Genomic DNA, 16921 nt, shown 5'->3' with positions numbered 1-16921 from the left:
ATGTGGCAATTCAGATAGACTAAGGAGAAACCACACAATGCTTCCTTTAGAAGTCTTCCAGGAGCACCAGAGGTGTGGCTCAAATGGCAGAGTGCCAGCTGTATGAGCAAGCAAGCTGCCATAAGAGCACAAGGTCCTGAGTTCAATTCCTAGAATAGACAAACAAAAGGAATCCTACTGCACTGCTGGTGGGAATGTACAACCACTCTGGAAATCAGTCTGGAGATCCCTCAAAAAATGAAACATAAACCCATCTATGACCCAGCTTTACCACTCCTTGGCATTTATCCTGAGCATCATGAGCCAGGATATGATAAGGACACCTGGACATCCATGTTCATTGCTTCACTACTAACAATAGACAAGATAAGGAAATGACCCAGATGCTCCACAATAGATGAATGGATACAAAAAATACGGTACCTATATACAATGGCATTTTACACAGCCATTAGAAAGAATAAAATAGTGTCATTTACATGGAAATGGATGGAACTAGAACAAATCATGTTAAATGAGGTAAGCCAAGATTAGAGAGACAAACAGTGCATGTTCTCCCTGACATAGGAAGTTAGATCTAAAATGCACTAGGATATGACAAATTACACAGATTCTAGATACCCCACATACAGTGAGACCAAAAGAGGATAGTCATAGGAGATTCACAAAAGTGCAATACTCAAGCACCTCTTTATATGTATCTAAAATAGTATACATGCTGAAATGAACTCCAAAGATATGGAAACAAGGGAATTTTTTCTTAATTTGTTTTTTCTTTTTCTGTGACTCTGTATTTTTTACCTTATATATAGTATATTCATGTGCACATCTTTGGGATGGTGGGGGGAGGGCACAGGATTTGAGGAAAAAGGGTGAAAAAGTGCAGCAGTGGAGCACACTGGCTGCACTGGACACTGATGAAAGTGAACTGTGCAATTCATGGGTGGAGATGGGAGGGATGAATGGGAAAGAATGAGGGAACAGATGACACTAGGCTAAAAGCAATATACTTATTACCTATGTACCACTGTATATCACCTTTAAAATAACAATAAAGTAAATTTTTTTTTAAAAAGGAAGAAGCATCTCAACCTTGGCATCTCTACCACGGAGCTGCTAAGAACATAGGCCCATCTAGCTTTGACCCAGACCCTGAAGAGATCCTACCCTGGCTGGGAATATGGCTTAGTGGTAGAGTGCTTGCCTAGCATGCATGAAGCCCTGGGTTCAATTCCTCAATACCACATAGAAAGAGCCAGAAGTGGCTCTGTGGCTCAAGTGGTAGAGTGACAGCCTTGAGCAAAAGAAGCTCAGGGACAGTGCCTAGTCTGAGTTCAACACCCCCCCCCCCCATACCCACCCTCCAAAGGAAAAAAAAAAGCAAGCAAGCAAGCTTACCCTGCTGGTGACTTCATTCAGCTCATCCTTAGCTCCAAACACCTATAATTTAAGTGCCTGTAATTGTCTGGCTGTTTAAACCACCCCCTCACTACCTCAGCCTGGTTTGAGTCAAGGCAGATACCCCTGGGCCTTCTAGTGTCTTTCTGTTCATAGTTTATATGACAGCAGTTGAACCAAAGTTTCCAGATTGGCAATCCAGCATCTTTTCCCAACATCTCCTATCTGGAGATTCCTAATCTCCAGACTTCTGGATTTTGGAAGAACTTTGGTGTAGAGAGGATATCCTTAGATGACCCTTACTTGTTTGCATGGTGGGCTCCCAAGTTCCTGGAGTGTTTTCAGGAAGCAATGCAGCACCGAGTGCCACCTTTGGTGGGGAGGGTAGTATGTTGGGAAGACATCCAGGTAATTGACATATTGTTAGGCATGCCTTGAGCAAGCACTTGGCCCATTTTGTGAGTCTTGGTGTGTACAGATTTTATTCATTTTCCAGATGAAGAGATCAAAGGCTCTGAAAGTGAAGTAGGATTCACATTTAAGTCTGCCAAAAAGTTTAGAAGTAGCTGGGCAATGGTGGCTCACTCCTATAATCCTAGCTACTCAGAGGCTGAGAGATAAGATTGTGATTCAAAACCAGCCTAGGCAGAAAAACCTGAGATACTCTTTTTTTTTTTTTTAAACCGGTCGTGCAGCCTGAACTCCGGGCCTGGGTGCTGTCCCTCAGCTCTTCAGCTCAAGGCTAGTGCTCTACCACTTGAGCTACAGTGCCACTTCCGGCTTTTTTTCTATTTATGTGGTGCTGAGGAATTGAATCCAGGGCCTCATGCATGCAAGACAAGCACTCTACCACTGAGCCACCTTCCCAGCCCTCCTGTGATACTCTTATCTCCAATTAACCAGAAACCTTCCAGTTATTATCTCCAATTAATAATAATAATAAAAAAGCCAGAAGTATAGCTGTGGCTTAAGTGGAAGAGCACTAGCCTTGAGCTAAAAAGCTTAAACTCATTCCCTGAATTCAAGCCCTAGGACCGGCACACACACAGAAATAGTATTGAAAATAGAACATGCCATGAAGGTGCTGAGGCTCCTCACTGAGAAGGGAAGATGGGTGACATTCCCTCCCCCAGGATGTCATTTGTTCCTGTTCACATCCTGTGAACTACCCATAGGACTTACAGGCCTTACAGAACAGCCCTGAGGCCACTGCCACCTGGCTCTCAGAATACCTGCCAAGGTTACTTTCTGAGAAACCAGTACAACAGCTTTCTAGTATGGAGGTGGCAGAGAGAAGGATACCTCACAATCTGGTCTGAGCCCCAGAACCACCTGAGGTGCTGACAAAACACATCTCACTTGAGCCCCCTACTAGCTTGGAGATGGGGCCTGATTATGCAAGCTCATCCCCAGGAAAGGGCACATAATCCTTTCACATCTGCCCGCTAGACTATGGAACTCTGGTTCTCTGGCTGATGCAGAGCTGAGAGGCTGTCAGTGGTCAGGACAAGCAGAGCTTTTCCATCCAGAGAGGGGTGTGTTTGGATCTGCTTACATTACCAGAGCCTCCATTCCCTTGTCTGGAAAATGGGTGCAGTGATCCCCATTACACAGTGAGTTAGCATCCTCTTACTTGTCTTTTGCTTTCTGTGCTGTCAATACTTGCAATAAACTGGTATAAAAATATATATAATGGAGATTTACAAAAGTGAGCAAGTCTTAAGTTTTAAATAACTCATATTACAGCATATAATTGCTCATTTTAATGATTAGTTATTGTTGATCTTTTTCTTTTTTTTTTTTTTTTTTGGGTCCGGTCATGGGGCCTGAACTCTGGGCCTGGGCACTGTCCCTCAGCTTTTCAGCTCAAGGCTAGTGCTTTACCACTTGAGCCACAGCGCCACTTCCAGCTTTTTTCTTTTTGCTTATGTGGTGCTGAGGAATCGAACCCAGGGCCTCATGCATGCAAGGCAAGCACTCTACCACTGAGCCACCTTCCCAGCCCCTTGTTGATCTTTTTCTGTGTATAATTTATAACTGAAAGTGTAATACACACATGCATGGGGAGAAACAAGTCTATCTGGAGTTGCTATCTGAGGTCTCAGATATCTGTGCAATGACTTGGAATGTATTCCCCAACTATACCTCATTACAATGGTCCCCAAGAAAAGGGGCTGGGATGGGGGAGGGACACCTAAGTCCTGCAGGGTAAAATGCAAGAATTGAAATAGCCCTGAGCCAGAGCCTGGCCTCAGTAAATGATGGCAAATTAGAGATCATAACAGCAGCCCTATGAGCCATGGGCCTTGGACATACATTTTTTTTTTTTTTTTTTTGGTGTCAGTACTGGGGCTTGAACTCAGATCCTGGGCATTGCCTCTTAGGTTTTTCTGTTCAAGGCTACTGTTCTACCACTTGAGCTACAGCTCTACTTCTGGCTTTTTTAGTGTTTAATTGGAGATAAGCATCTTATGGACTCCTCAGCTCTCAGCCTCCCAAGTAGCTAAGATTACAGGCCTGAGCCACTGGTGCCCAGCAACATAATAAACCTTTTCATCTCCACACAATAGTTCTTTCTTTCTCAAGAGAGAAGCCATATCAAGTAGTTATAATAAAGTCCTACTGCTGGACAGCCCAACTGTTTCTCTCAAGCTGAAACCAGTTAGCAATCTGGGCAAGTTCTTATGTACTCACCCTGTACCAGTGAGTCCTTGACTCAGGGCTACTGCAGGAGACAAGTTGCAGGAACAAGCAGTTTGAAAGTCAATATGGAGATAAAGTACCTCATGCTGGTACCCATTCCATGTGAGGATTTCTCCCATAATTTCTACCCTCCCCCTCCCCCCACCTTACTCTGGTGCTGGGGAATCACTGGGGCCCTGCGCATGTGCTCTACCAGTGAGATATTCTCCAGACATTCATCTGTCTGTCTGTCTATCTACCTGTCTATCTCTATATGTGAAGGTCTTGCCCTCTTACATTGTGCAGGCTAGCCTTGAACTCTGGGCTCAAATGATCTTCCTGCCTCTGCCCACAAGTAGTTGGGACTACTGGTATGCACTACAGTGCCTGGCTCTAATGAGTTACTACTGAAGCAGCCAATAACTCTGCAAAGGAAATGACTCAAATATGAGTGCAGGTGAGGGGCTATAGCTCTTTATTCCTTTGGCTGAGTCTCAAGGAGGGTCTGCAAGTTTGGTGATCTTGGAAGCCTAGGTGATAGAAGCCAGGTAAGGCCTGAGCAGGACTGTGGACTCCCTGTCTCAAGCATCCTCAGTCACATCAGTAATCCAAGGAAAACGAACTCGCTGATCACACTGCCATTTAGAAAGTTATCTCCCCTGGACCATATGGGCGGGTTTGGGGCCTTGGCATCTTGCTCTACTAAACTCCTGATTTCCACTGAGATCTGGGCTAGAACTGGAGGCGTTTTCTGGATAGCTGTTGATTTACTTAGATGGTCTTTTAGCATATCCTCTCCCAGCACTCCCACTGCCAAGGATCCAATAGCACTTTCAAACTTCTCCACTCCGTAGTCCTGGCTTACAGAGGGCTCACCACACACCAGGCAGGTGCCTTCCTATGTCCCTGCCTCTCTGGACATACAGGTTCCAGACCAGGGAGATCTGTATTGCAAAGCTGGTTCTCAGTCTGTTTACCACCAGCACAAGAAATTATTCCTAGGCTGCAGTGCTCTGCAGAGAGTAATAGTGAGTTGTGTTTAAAACCAGGGAGGCGGGGCTGGGAAGGTGGCTCAGTGGTAGAGTGCTTGCCTTGCATGCATGAGGCCCTGGGTTCGATTCCTCAGCACCACATAAGCAAAAAGAAAAAAGCCAGAAGTGGTGTCGTGGCTCAAGTGGTAGAGCGCTAGCCTTGAGCTGACGAGCTGACGAGCTGAGGGACAGCACCCAGGCCCAGAGTTCAGGCCCCACGACCCGACCCAAACAACAACAACAACAACAACAACAACAAACCAGGGAGGCTTTGGAAGGAAGTCGGAGCTGCTTCCCCTGAATCCCTTTGTTTTAGCATCTTTATCTATATAGGGGACAACCATGATTGTCACTCATGTGAGACTGTGGAAGAGATGCACCTATTTGTGTGTGTGTATTAGTACTGGGGCTTGAAGTCAGTGCATAAGTGCTATTCCTTAGCTTTTTTACTCAAGGCTGGTGCTCTACTACTTGAGCTATATATAGTTCCACTTCCAGATTTTTGCTGGGCTTAACTGGAGGTAAGAGTCTCAATGACTTTCCTTCTGGAGCTGGTTTCAAACTTCAATCCTCAGATCTCAGCCTACTGGTTAAGTAGGATTACAGTTATGAGCTACTGGTGCCCAGCTAGAAATGAATCTATCAAGGACAGTCAGGTCTATCATTATCTTTTTTTCCCAACAACTGAAGTCCTCCTCTAGTAACACCACAGCCTTTCTCTCCCGCAGCTTCCCAATCTTGGCAGCCTTCCCTTCTCTTGTCTTCTAGTTGCCTTGTCTCTCTGTGATTTCCTTGATGGCCAGCTTTTGACAGGAATCCTGGGGATGTCTCATGTCAAGTGCATACCTTTCCTGATAGGTGAGACCTCCCATTCTTGCAGGAATACCATGCTCAGACAAATCTCGGTATCTGTCAACCCTACCTTCCTTGGAAGCTGAGGCCAGCCACATCCCTGCTAGTTGGAAGTACCTGTAGCTTGCAGTACCAACCAGCCCACATCATTTTCCTTGGGGTGGCTAGAATTGGGGCAGAAAAGGGGAAAGCCACTTCTATAATGCTGTGGCTCCCCACCAAGGCTCAAAAACCATCAGAGTACCGAGGAAAGTGGGCCAAACTTGTCTAAATGATATGGTTAGAAGAAAGCAGGGATAAGAAATCATAACAGAGTAAATTATTTCAAGAATTCAGACTACTAGCCAGGTGCTGGTGGCTTACACATGTCACATATAAACCTCTTAAGTAGTCAGGAGGCAGAGACCTAGAGGACTGAAAAGTGAGAAATTCTATCTCCAATTAATCATCAAAATGCTAAACTGGAAGTGTAGCTCAAGTGGAAGAGCATCTGCTGTAAGAAAGTTAAGTGAGAGCATGAGGCTTTAAGTTCAAGCCCTGGTACTTGCACAAAAAAAGAAAAAAGAAAAAAAGACTTAAAGTAACAAATGCACTTTTAATTCATTTCAGATAAAAACTGTTTAGGAAGGACCAGTAACCAATTCTTCCCTTAATGTGTTAGAGCCACATAATCTACAGTATTAGAAAAAAAAAGGCATGATATCACTTTAGGTTAAATGTGTGGCTGGCAACCAAGTCCAATCTCTTACATTCCGTATTTCTTCTTTAGTTCTTCTACTTTATCGATGTAAGCTTTCATGGCATCTTCCTTGGACATCCCTGTAATGTATAGACATTATTACACATCAGAGAGAGCATGGTAGAAAGGTAGCAGGGGATTACCACACCTCAGAGATCTAGTGATGATCACACTTAAAACACACAGGAAGTGTGCCCAGAGTTCTGCTCCATGATGCTGAGCTCAGGCATCGTGGGGTTTAGTCTGTCCCTTATGATGTAGTGCGGAGCAGTCATCATGAGCCTCATGCCTCCAGTCAGGCAATTGTCTCTACAGTGACTTTAATGATCCTGGTGATCTCTTGGTTGGCTTTGGATTATCAAGTATCTCTTATTTCTCTTGGATTTGCTATGCTTGGCTGAGAAAAAGCAAAGCCAGTCACCTACTTCTCCCCAGAGAAGCAATGAATAGAGGTTCTAAACTGGGCAAAAGCAGCTGCTTCTTTTTTTTTTTTTTGGGTCCTGTCGTGGGGCCTGAACTCTGGGCCTGGGCACTGTCCCTCAGCTCTTCAGCTCAAGGCTAGCGCTCTACCACTTGAGCCACAGCACCTCTTCCGGCTTTTTTCTTTTTGCTTATGTAGTGCTAAGGAATCGAACCCAGGGCCTCAGGCATGCAAGGCAAGCGCTCTACCACTGAGCCACCTTCCCAGCCCAAGCAGCTGCTTCTTGGAGGGGAATAAGGTGAATCTTTGTCTCCATCCTGCAGTACAGGAGATAGTGAATATATCCTCAGTCACATGCAGTCTCTTGGATTGTCCTGGGAAACCAGACCCCCCCTGGGACCGGGGGCTTGCAGTGAAGCACTGGAGAGTGCCTGGGGCCTGAGAATGAGGTAAAAATGCCAGATGAAGATGGACAGTCAATGGCATTCCCTCCTTGCAAATCTGACAAGTGCATTTACTGTATTGTGGTCCTTTTGCTGGAAGACAGAGGGCTTATTCAACAACTCTAGAAAGAACACAAAAGCTGCCAGGAACTTTGGAGACAAGTTTTAGGTCTTGCTGCCATGGAGCACGTGACCCAGTGGGAGCCTGAATACTTCTTGGCTGTTGATACTCAGCAAATAATAGCTCCATTCACTAAGCCTAGCAGTGGGCTGGCCATGCATTACCTCACTCCCTTCTTCATGTGTCCTTCTGGCTGCAAGGGAACTAGGACAGCCGCTTGGCCACTACCTGGCCTTGTCAGGGAGAAGGGAGGGATGGACAGGAAACTATCATTTATTGTGAACACATCCAAAGCCAATGTCACCTCTTAGTCTATTTCTCAGTGGCTCCTCCTCTTAGAAGACACCCCTGCTCAGAGATGACGCTTTCAGAAAAGGAATGAATATCATTAGGGGAGAAAAGTAGGTGGCCCAATTCCCCCTAAACTCCCAACTCAGGCACGGATTGGGCTGGTTTCCAGAATGTGCCTTCTGTACTTTTGTTTCCTCCCCTCTCCCATATACTCTGCAGTGAAGAGACATTCTTTACTGGCTTCCACAGACTGATTAGCATAGTCACCTTTCAGCTGATTCCAGGCATCCCACTTGGCTTTGCCCTTGAGGTCCAAAAACCCGGGCCGATCTTAAATAGGGAAAAGAAAGAAGAGAAAGACAAGGTGAGACTCGCTTCAAGTTCTGATGGAGAACTTCATCAACTTTCTTCCCAGGAAAGTCATGGTTGTTTCCTTTTTTTTAACCTTGAAATAGTTTACAACTTTAGGTTTCAATTCAACTGATCAGCTTATGTTAATGTCAATCATCTTGGCAGCGTCAACTATTCCATTATTCTCCTCCATCTTTCCCAATCCCACCCCCCCCCTCAAGTTACACAGTTCCATTTTCACATATGTGCATTGAATATAATGACTGTATTCATTCATCCTTCCTCTCTTGGTTTGTTTGCTCCTATTCACCTTAACCTTCCCCTAACAAAACATGCTTTAGCTTCCTGGTATTCATTTTGTTAAACTGATCATCATTTGTTCAGTAACAGCTCTGGAATCCTCCCCTAGTATACAATGTTAGTCAATTTGTATATATTTGCCTATAACCCTATGTTTCATGTTTATAATTTAGATCTAATTTCCACATATGAAAAAAAAGCATGCACCATTTATCTCTCTGAGTGTGGGAAATCCATCTTTTTTTTTTTTGGTCAGCCGTGGGGCTTGAACTCTGGGCCTGGGCGCTGTTCCTCAGCTCTTCAGCTCAAGGCAAGCGCTCTACCACTTGAGCTACAGCGCCACTTCCGGTTTTCTGGTGGTTTATTGGAGATAGGAGTCTCATGGTCTCTCCTGCCCGGGCTGGCTTTGAACCGCGATCCTCAGATCTCAGCCTCCTGAGTAGCTAGGATTACAGGCGTGAGCCACCAGCGCCCGGCTTGGAAAGCCATCTTTTATTACACCAATTATTTCATGGAGCTTGCAGAGTGGGTTCTGAAATCCAAATTTTAAATCTTGAGAAAAATAGAAGGAAAATTGTCTTATTATAAGAGTAAAATATTTAAACTCCAAGAGTTCTCCTTTTAAAAACAGCACTTCAGGAACTAAAAGCATGGCTCCAGTAATAGAGTGATAGCTATGAGAGAAAAAGCCAAGTGAGAATGGGAGGCCCTGGGCTCAAGCCCCCAAAAATACATCAATAAGAACAAAAACAATAATTAAAACAAATATTTACATGGTGCAGGATTCATAAACAGCAAAAAGAAGTACTATCAAGCTTCCTTTCTGCCTCTACTCTTTAGACACCCAATTTCCCTCCCACTACCATCTTGTTAGTTTGTTCTTCTTGACCGGTGGGAGATTTTACTAAGGGCAGACTTGTAATTATCTGATGCTGGGAACCTATCGTTCCCTGGTGTTTATTTCACTGTCAAAGGGAGTAACTACAGTGTCTATGGTTAGAGCAATGTCTGAGAAAATCTCAATGAAGCCAGGCGCTTGTGGCTCACACCTGTAATCCTAACTACTTAGGAGGCTGAGATCTGAGGACTATGGTTCAAAGCCAGCCAGGGCAGGAAAGTCCATGAGACTCTTATCTCCAATAAACCACTAGAAAACTGAAAGTGGCACTGTGGCTCAAGTGGCAGAGCACTTGCCTTGAGCTCAAGAGCTGAGGGATAGAACTCAGGCCCAGAGTTCAAGCCCTACAACCGACAAAAAAAAAAAAGAAAAAGAAAAAAAAGAAGAAAACATTTAATGTGTCCTGTTTCCAGGAAGCATTCCCTGAGATACTTTAAAGAGAATGCACCTTCAGAGAGGCCCCCTTAGATGCCCAGAGCCGCACACCATGCCAGGCTTCCTGTCATCATGGGAATAGATGTTCCCAACATTCCAATTCACGGGCCACTGAGGCTTCTGAAATATGACTTGTGTGGCTAGAGACTGAGCTGTATGTATTTATGTATAAGCCAAAACACAGGACTGGGCAAAAACACAGGATTTTCACTTGGCTTTTACACTTGAGGCTGGCATTCTACCATTCTCGACTTCTGGCTTTTTGCTGGCTAACTGGAGATAAGACTTTCATGAACTTTTCTGCCTAGTCTGGTTTTGAATGGAGAGCCTAGATCTATCTCCTAAGTTGCTAGGTTTATAGGCACGAGTTACCAGCACTCAGCTAGACTTTTACTCTATTAATTAAAAAAAAAATTGGGGGGGGGTGTATTGGGGCCAGTATTGGGGCTTAAACCCAGGGCCTGGTGCTATTAGCTTTTTTGCTCAAGGCTGGTGCTTTACCACTTGACCCACAGCTCCATTTCTAGTTATTTGATGCTTAATTGGAGAGCCTCACAGACTTTCCTATTTAGATTGACTCTGAATTGTGATCCTCTTGAGTATCTAGGATCATAGGCATGAGACACTGGCACTTGGTCAACCCTATTTAATTTTTAACTATTTTCAATTAAAATTTAAACTGCCATATATGGCTACTGAATGGTACAGTTTAGCGCCAGAGAGCCAATTATCTCTGTGCTACGGTGATGATAGACTAGTAGCCTGTCTACCTACACTAAGTACCTTTCAGCTCTCCTTTCCCTCCCTCAGAAAATACAGTTTATAAGCCTCACTATAAAACTCATCTTTGACACAAGATCTTCCTCAGCTAAAGTCTTGATGTGAACACCAATGTTTGACTTGGCATTGCCAGATCCTTCCCTCTAGCTATCATCTCTCGCTTGTGGCAGGCTAGCAGCCAATTCCACCTGCTCTACCTGCCACCACAGTTCAAGTAGAATTGGGAAACATGCTCAATCTCTACCTGAACAAGAGGGAGGGGGGGCTCCTTCTATGCTGCTAATGTATTGTGAAATGCACTGTGCCAATGTCTTTATAGATGCATTTCAGGAACTTAAGTGAGACTAAAAACTGCCCAAAGGAGGAAAGATTATATCTATATCTATATATCTATCTATATATACACACAAATAGATACAAGATATTGATTATGGTAGTGTAACTATGATAGTTTCAAAATCTGCACCAAGACTTTTGGCTAGTAAACACCAGAAGTGCACACTGTGGCCAACAAAAACACTCCTGATTTTCCCCAGATTACTAGGTGTAGCTCCACCATTAGACTTTGTGGGTTGCCAGGTGCCCTGACTTTAACCCTGGAAGGAAGCAGTAGCTCAACGAAGCTACTACTGAGTGATAGCTTACGGCAAGTTACTTCTGTTGGATCGTTTCCTTAACAGTAGATGGAAACCCTTTGAAAACCAAGATTGGGATTCTGCTACCCCAAGCATTAGGAAGAGGCCGGGCACCAGTGGCTAACGCCTGTATTCCTAGCTACTCAGGAGACTGAGATCTGAGGATGATGGTTCAAAGGCAGCCTGGGCAGGAAAGAATGTGAAACTCTTGTTTCCAATAAATCACAGATAAAGATGGAAGTGGTGCTGTGGCGCAAAGGGTAGTTTGCTACCCTTGAGCAAAAGAGCCCACCCCCAGAGTTCAAGCCACAGGATTGACAAAATAAGGGGGAGAGAAAAAAAAAAAAAGAATCCTGGAAGAAATATCTGGGGGAATATCTCCCAGCTTAAACCTCTGGGATCCAATGAACTGTGACCAGGCCTGAAGAGTCAGGCCTCAGATGACAGTACAATTCCCATAGACTTTCACTATGGCAAGACACAAGTTTCTTGAGCAGTTCGACATACCTGTATTTACATCACCCACAGTGACTTGTTTGAAGTGGCTGTAGATAAACAGCATCTCAGTGTCAGCAGGCTGGGTCTTGAGGCGTTTAACTTCATCAGCAGCCTTGTCAAACTCAGCCTAAGTACACAAGAGGAAGAAGAATGAAGGCTGATACAGTAGAAGAGTAGAAGAGCATAGCAGTCCTGTGAGATGAGGATGGGAAGGCAGTGCCCACCTTCCTTCCTGCCTTTCTTCCTTCTCTCCCTCTCCCTTCCTTTTTTTGTGCTAGTCCTGGGTCTGGGACTCAGGGCCTGAGTGCTGTGTTTGCACAAAGCTAGTACTCTACCACTTGAGCCCACAGCTCCACTTTTGGCTTTTTTAGTAGTTAATTAGAGATAGGACTCTTGCAGACTTTCCCACCCTGGATTGCTTCAAAGAACGATCCTCAGATCTCAGCCTCCTGAGTAGCTAGGATGACAGACTTAGCTGGTAGCTTCTGCCGTGGAAAAGCAACCCACTCAAGCTGGGTCTCCTCTACCCCTACAGGGCAGTTAGAGACTAAACCAGAAGGGGAAGGAAGCACATCTGCTCACTTAGTGAATCCACAACTACTGTCTGGCGCTCCCACTAGGGTGGACATTAAGTTCTGGTATACTGTATGTACAGTGACTAAGGAAGGAGGCCAGGGCTGGGCCTGCTGTAGGCTCACACTCAAGCGTGGCTGCCTGCCTGCCCCCTCAACCCCACCCTCACCCCCAGCCTGACACCGGAATGGCTGGGGATCCCCGCGAAGCTCTGGTTCTCAGAGGCGCATCTCAGCGGTGCCAGTGGCAGGAGCCCGCTGGCCCCTTGCCCTGGGGCCGGGAAGTTCAGCGTTGACCTCTGTCCCAGTGCCCAGATTGGGGAGAGGCAGAGAGGAGGAGCCGGAGGTCGCTCCCCAAAGCTCTGCCCGCGTCCAGGGGCCACAGCGACTGGGGTGGGGGCTCGAGTCACTCCTCCCGTCCGTTCGCGACTCCCCTCCCCTCGAGGGCAGGCGGCTCCAACTTCTCCTGACCTCCAAGCTCCCAGCCCGGGGCCTCCTCAATTCCACAGTCTCCCCCCCCCCCCGCCCCGGGCTTCCGGGAGCGGGGCGCCCCCCCCCCCCCGGTCCGCACAGCCCCTCCGTCCCCCAGCCCGCTCTCTCCGTCTGCGACTCCGGATGCCCGCAGCACCGCCAACTCCACCCCACCGGCGCCTTCCCAGCAGCTGCGGACGTGGGCAGCAGCTTGAGACATCTTCCAACGAAAAGTTCTGCTCCCGAAGCCTTGGACGAAGAACCAGGGAGAGGCAGCCGTCCAAGAGCCACTGGATATCAAGACGGAAGACCCGGCGGGGATCTGCCCGAGGATATTCCCCACACCACAGCCTCCCGCCCAGCCCTGGCTTCGCCGCCCGACCGGGCACGCGCAGTAGTACCTGAGACATGCCGGCGGCGAGGTGACGAGGATCGCCGAGCGCCCGAGAGCGGAGCAGCAATCACGAAAACCTGGGACCGGCTAGCGAGCGCCTTTAAAAGCGCAGCCCAGGCGTTCCAACTGCGGCTCAGCCGAGCCTCAGCAGCCAATCAGGAACTAGCTTTATGCTCGAGGGGTGTGTCCAGACTGGTGGGAGCCCTAGTCCCGCCCCAACCAGGAGGGCCTGATTGCGCACGCGCGGAAGAGGAGCTGCGGGGCATCCTGGGAGCAGGTGGGGTCCGCGGAGGAAGGCGGGAGTATGGTGTTGGGGGCCGAAGGTCCCGGGGGTGGGGTGAAGGGTGAGGGCCGAGCGGCGGGGACCACGGAGCCCTGGTCTTTTTGTTTGTTCCCTTCCCGTCCTGCTCCGGGGCGCGGGGAGGCTGCCGGCTCTGCCTCCGGACCCGTCGCTTCCTCGGTTCGGGAGGGCGAGTGGGTTCCGTTAGTCTCCGGCAATGGCGGCGGGTTGGACTGGGCCCCAGAAAAGCACTTGCACATTCGCCGATCTGCTCGTGTGTCCGTGGTCCCCACGCCTCAAACACGTGAACACACCCCCGTGCGCTGCGCCGTGCTCCGGCTGGGGCGGTGGAGGCGGGACCACCTCCTTTCCTGAGCCCAGCAAACACCACGAAGCCAACCCTCACTGTTGTAGACCTTGGGGATACAGCAGTGGTCAAACATGAATCCTTGCAGTCCTGCAACTTCTGTAGTACATAGTAAGTTTTCTAGTCCTTTGTAGAGGAACAGAAAGTTGGAAGTTTTGTGTGTATGTGCCAGTACTGCCCCAGAGGGGGTCTCCCTCCTTCCCCTTCCCCGGGCTACCGCTCTACCACTTAGCCACAGCTCCACCATCCACAGCTTTTTTGATGGTTAATTGGAGATGAGACTTTCCGCCCTGGACTAGCTTCAAGCCTGGATGGTCCGATCTCAGCTTCCTGAGTAGCTAGGGTGTGTGTGTGTGTGTGTGTGTGTGTGTGTGTGTGTGTGTGTGTGTGTGTGTGTGTGTGTGTGTGTTCTGATCTCAGCTTCCTGAGTGTGTGTGTGTGTGTGTGTGTGTGTGTGTGTGTATGGTCCGATCTCAGCTTCCTGAGTAGCTAGGGGTGTGTGTGTGTGTGTGTGTGTGTGTGTGTGTGTGTAGTTTGAGGGATGTGACATTTGTGCCAATATCAGCCTGGATGGTCCGATCTCAGCTTCCTGAGTAGCTAGGGGTGTGTGTGTGTGTGTGTGTGTGTGTGTGTGTGTGTGTGTGTGTGTGTGTGTGTGTGTGTGTGTGTGTGTAGTTTGAGGGATGTGACATTTGTGCCAATATCAGCCTGGATGGTCCGATCTCAGCTTCCTGAGTAGCTAGGGGTGTGTGTGTGTGTGTGTGTGTGTGTGTGTGTAGTTTGAGGGATGTGACATTTGTGCCAATATCCGAAGAGGAGGAACAGTGTATAAACCCTTTCTGAGAAGGCAATGAGGGAGGGAGTAGAAAGACATGAAGTCAGCGTTAAAATGATGGCCAGCTAACTAGGTGATGCAGAGGTTGGTCACTTTTCAGGGATACAGACTTTCATTCTGCTGAGATAGAAATCATCAGTGGTGCGGAAGGGGCCTTTGTAAGGTTGTCACAGAGGCTGATCTGTATGGGAATTGGGAAGCACAGGTGGAGGGAAAAAGTGAGATTTGATGCTTAAGAGACAAAAAGAATTTTCTAGTAGTGGTCATAGAAGCATGGATGGAGAGAGAAGTGATTTGTCACATTTGTGGCAAGAGGCCTGGACCACAAATATCCACCCTACTCTCCTCCATCCCCCTTACAGCTGTAGGTGTTTACATAAGAGTATGGGAGAGGACTAAGGTTAGAGCTCAGAGTTTAGAGGCTTGTCTGACATGTAAGAGGCCCCAGATTCCATTCCCAGGTCAAGTAGAAGCTTTGACATGGCCATTCCTAATTTAATGTAGGTCAGCTTTATGAAACATTTAAGAAGTGGGAATTGAATCTTAGGAAACAAATCTAGAGTCCTCGGTTTGTGAATAGCTTTGCTTGAGAAAGCGAAGCTAAGTAAACATCTTGTAGTTAAATTTGGGAAAATTACATGTGAACTGTGAGAAATGCAAGTTTCCACAGCAACACTTCAGAACTCCCTCTTTTCCTTGGAGGTCTAGACAAATAAATACTTGCAGCAGAAATGTTGGAAATGATTAGATAACTTCTGTATTTTTCTATAACGTAATTATTTTCCTTATCATTTAACTTCTCAATCACTTGGTGTGGAACTTTACCTGGAGTGAGACATTGTAGAAGGCACGGCTGGTGAGAGTGTTGACCTTAACAAGACATTGTCCAGTTCAGGGAGGATGGATGTATTGGTTGGTTGTTTGCAATAGACTTCATTTCCCTAAAAGAATTCTTTGTGTATTTTTCTTGGGGAGGGGTCTGGTTGTGGGGCCTGAACTCTGGGCCTGGGCGCTGTCCCTTGGGCGACAGTGCCACTTCCGGCTTTTTCTGCTTAGGTGGTGCTGAGGAATGGAACCCATGCATGCAAGGCAAGCGCTCTACCACTGAGCCACCTTCCCAGCCCTCTTTGTATATTTTTTGTGTGCACATGAGTTGTTTAAAGCAGGTGAAGAATGGCATGAGGAAAGACTGTGGATTCAAGGGAGCAGAGTGCAAGTGACTTTAATCTAAAGAAAGAGGAAAAGTGCTATTATGGAGCCCACCTTCGGCTAAACTTCAACATAGCTGGTATGAGTCTGGTGCCTGGGCCTGCAATCTGAGCTGCTCTAGGGGCTGAGATTTGAAGACTGCAGTTGGAATCTAGATCAGGCAGGAAGATGCTCTTATATCTAGTTAACCATCAAAACTTGTAAGTGGAGGTATAGCTGAAGTGGTTTGAACACCAGCCTTGAGAAAAAAAAAATTGCTAAGGGATAGCTCCCAGGCTCTGAGGTTCAATCCCGTGTAGCAGCACATGGGCATGTATTCACTCACACATGTGTTGGTGTGCTTTTTGGTATATTTTCTGTCCCCTTATTGCTTGGAGATCATTTTTTGGTACCTCATCCTTGGCAAATGTTAAAAGTCTCCTTATTAGTCTACTTCGTGCTTCTAACTCTAGGGAGTTGGGATGAGAGTCAGCTTGTAACTAGATAGTATCAAGCTGGCACTTTTAAAAGTAAACTTCAGCTGGGTGCTGGTGGCTCACGCCTGTAATCCTAGCTACTCAGGAGGCCATGAGACTCTTATCTCCAGTAAACCATTCAGAAAACTGGAAATGGCTCTGTGTCTCAAGTGGTAGAGTGGTAGCCTTGAGCTGAAGAGCTGAAGGACAATGCCCAGACCCAGAGTTCAAGCCCCATGACCGACAAAAAAAAAGTAAACTTCAGAGTATATTTGGAGGAGGTTTACAAATTATCTGAAACTTTTCTTACATAGTTCTACAAGACTAGAAGGGGTCATTGTTTTTTCCAAATCCTGTGCGAGTGCAGGTTCCTAAGCCCTGTTTACAATCTCAAGCTATATCATGTGGTAACTTTTTATTTTTTATTTTGCTTGGTGAGGGTATTGGTGCTGACCCGGAGCTT

The 16921-nt window shown here is 46.8% G+C and overlaps 2 protein-coding genes across 3 annotated transcripts in view; one reads left to right on the top strand and one right to left on the bottom strand.

Moving 5' to 3' along the window:
* Positions 1-6538: 6538 nt before the first annotated feature.
* On the bottom strand, positions 6539-13424 carry Dbi (diazepam binding inhibitor, acyl-CoA binding protein). Its single transcript, XM_070021856.1, has 4 exons — positions 13320-13424; positions 11885-12002; positions 8246-8308; positions 6539-6782 (listed from the first exon to the last, which is right to left on the bottom strand). The coding sequence occupies exons 1-4, from the start codon at positions 13326-13328 to the stop codon at positions 6709-6711; spliced, it is 264 nt and encodes an 87-aa protein (XP_069877957.1). The 5' UTR covers positions 13329-13424; the 3' UTR covers positions 6539-6708.
* Positions 13425-13491: 67 nt separating this feature from the next.
* CUNH2orf76 (chromosome unknown C2orf76 homolog) overlaps positions 13492-16921 on the top strand; it is a 51395-nt gene continuing 47965 nt past the window's right edge. Inside the window, exon 1 of one of the 2 annotated variants that reach the window (XM_070021854.1) lies at positions 13492-13589. The gene's annotated coding sequence lies outside the window, so the exon portion shown is untranslated. Of the gene's footprint in view, positions 13590-13786; positions 14071-16921 lie in introns of those variants that run through there. The other variant, XM_070021855.1, reaches the window with a different exon arrangement.

This window comes from Dipodomys merriami, unplaced genomic scaffold (assembly GCF_024711535.1).
Source record: "Dipodomys merriami isolate MVZ:Mamm:240054 unplaced genomic scaffold, mDipMer1.0.p SCAF_146, whole genome shotgun sequence".
NCBI lineage: Eukaryota > Metazoa > Chordata > Mammalia > Rodentia > Heteromyidae > Dipodomys > Dipodomys merriami.
The sequence above is the reverse complement of the archived record's forward strand: the minus strand, read 5'-3'. Positions and strand labels throughout refer to the sequence as shown.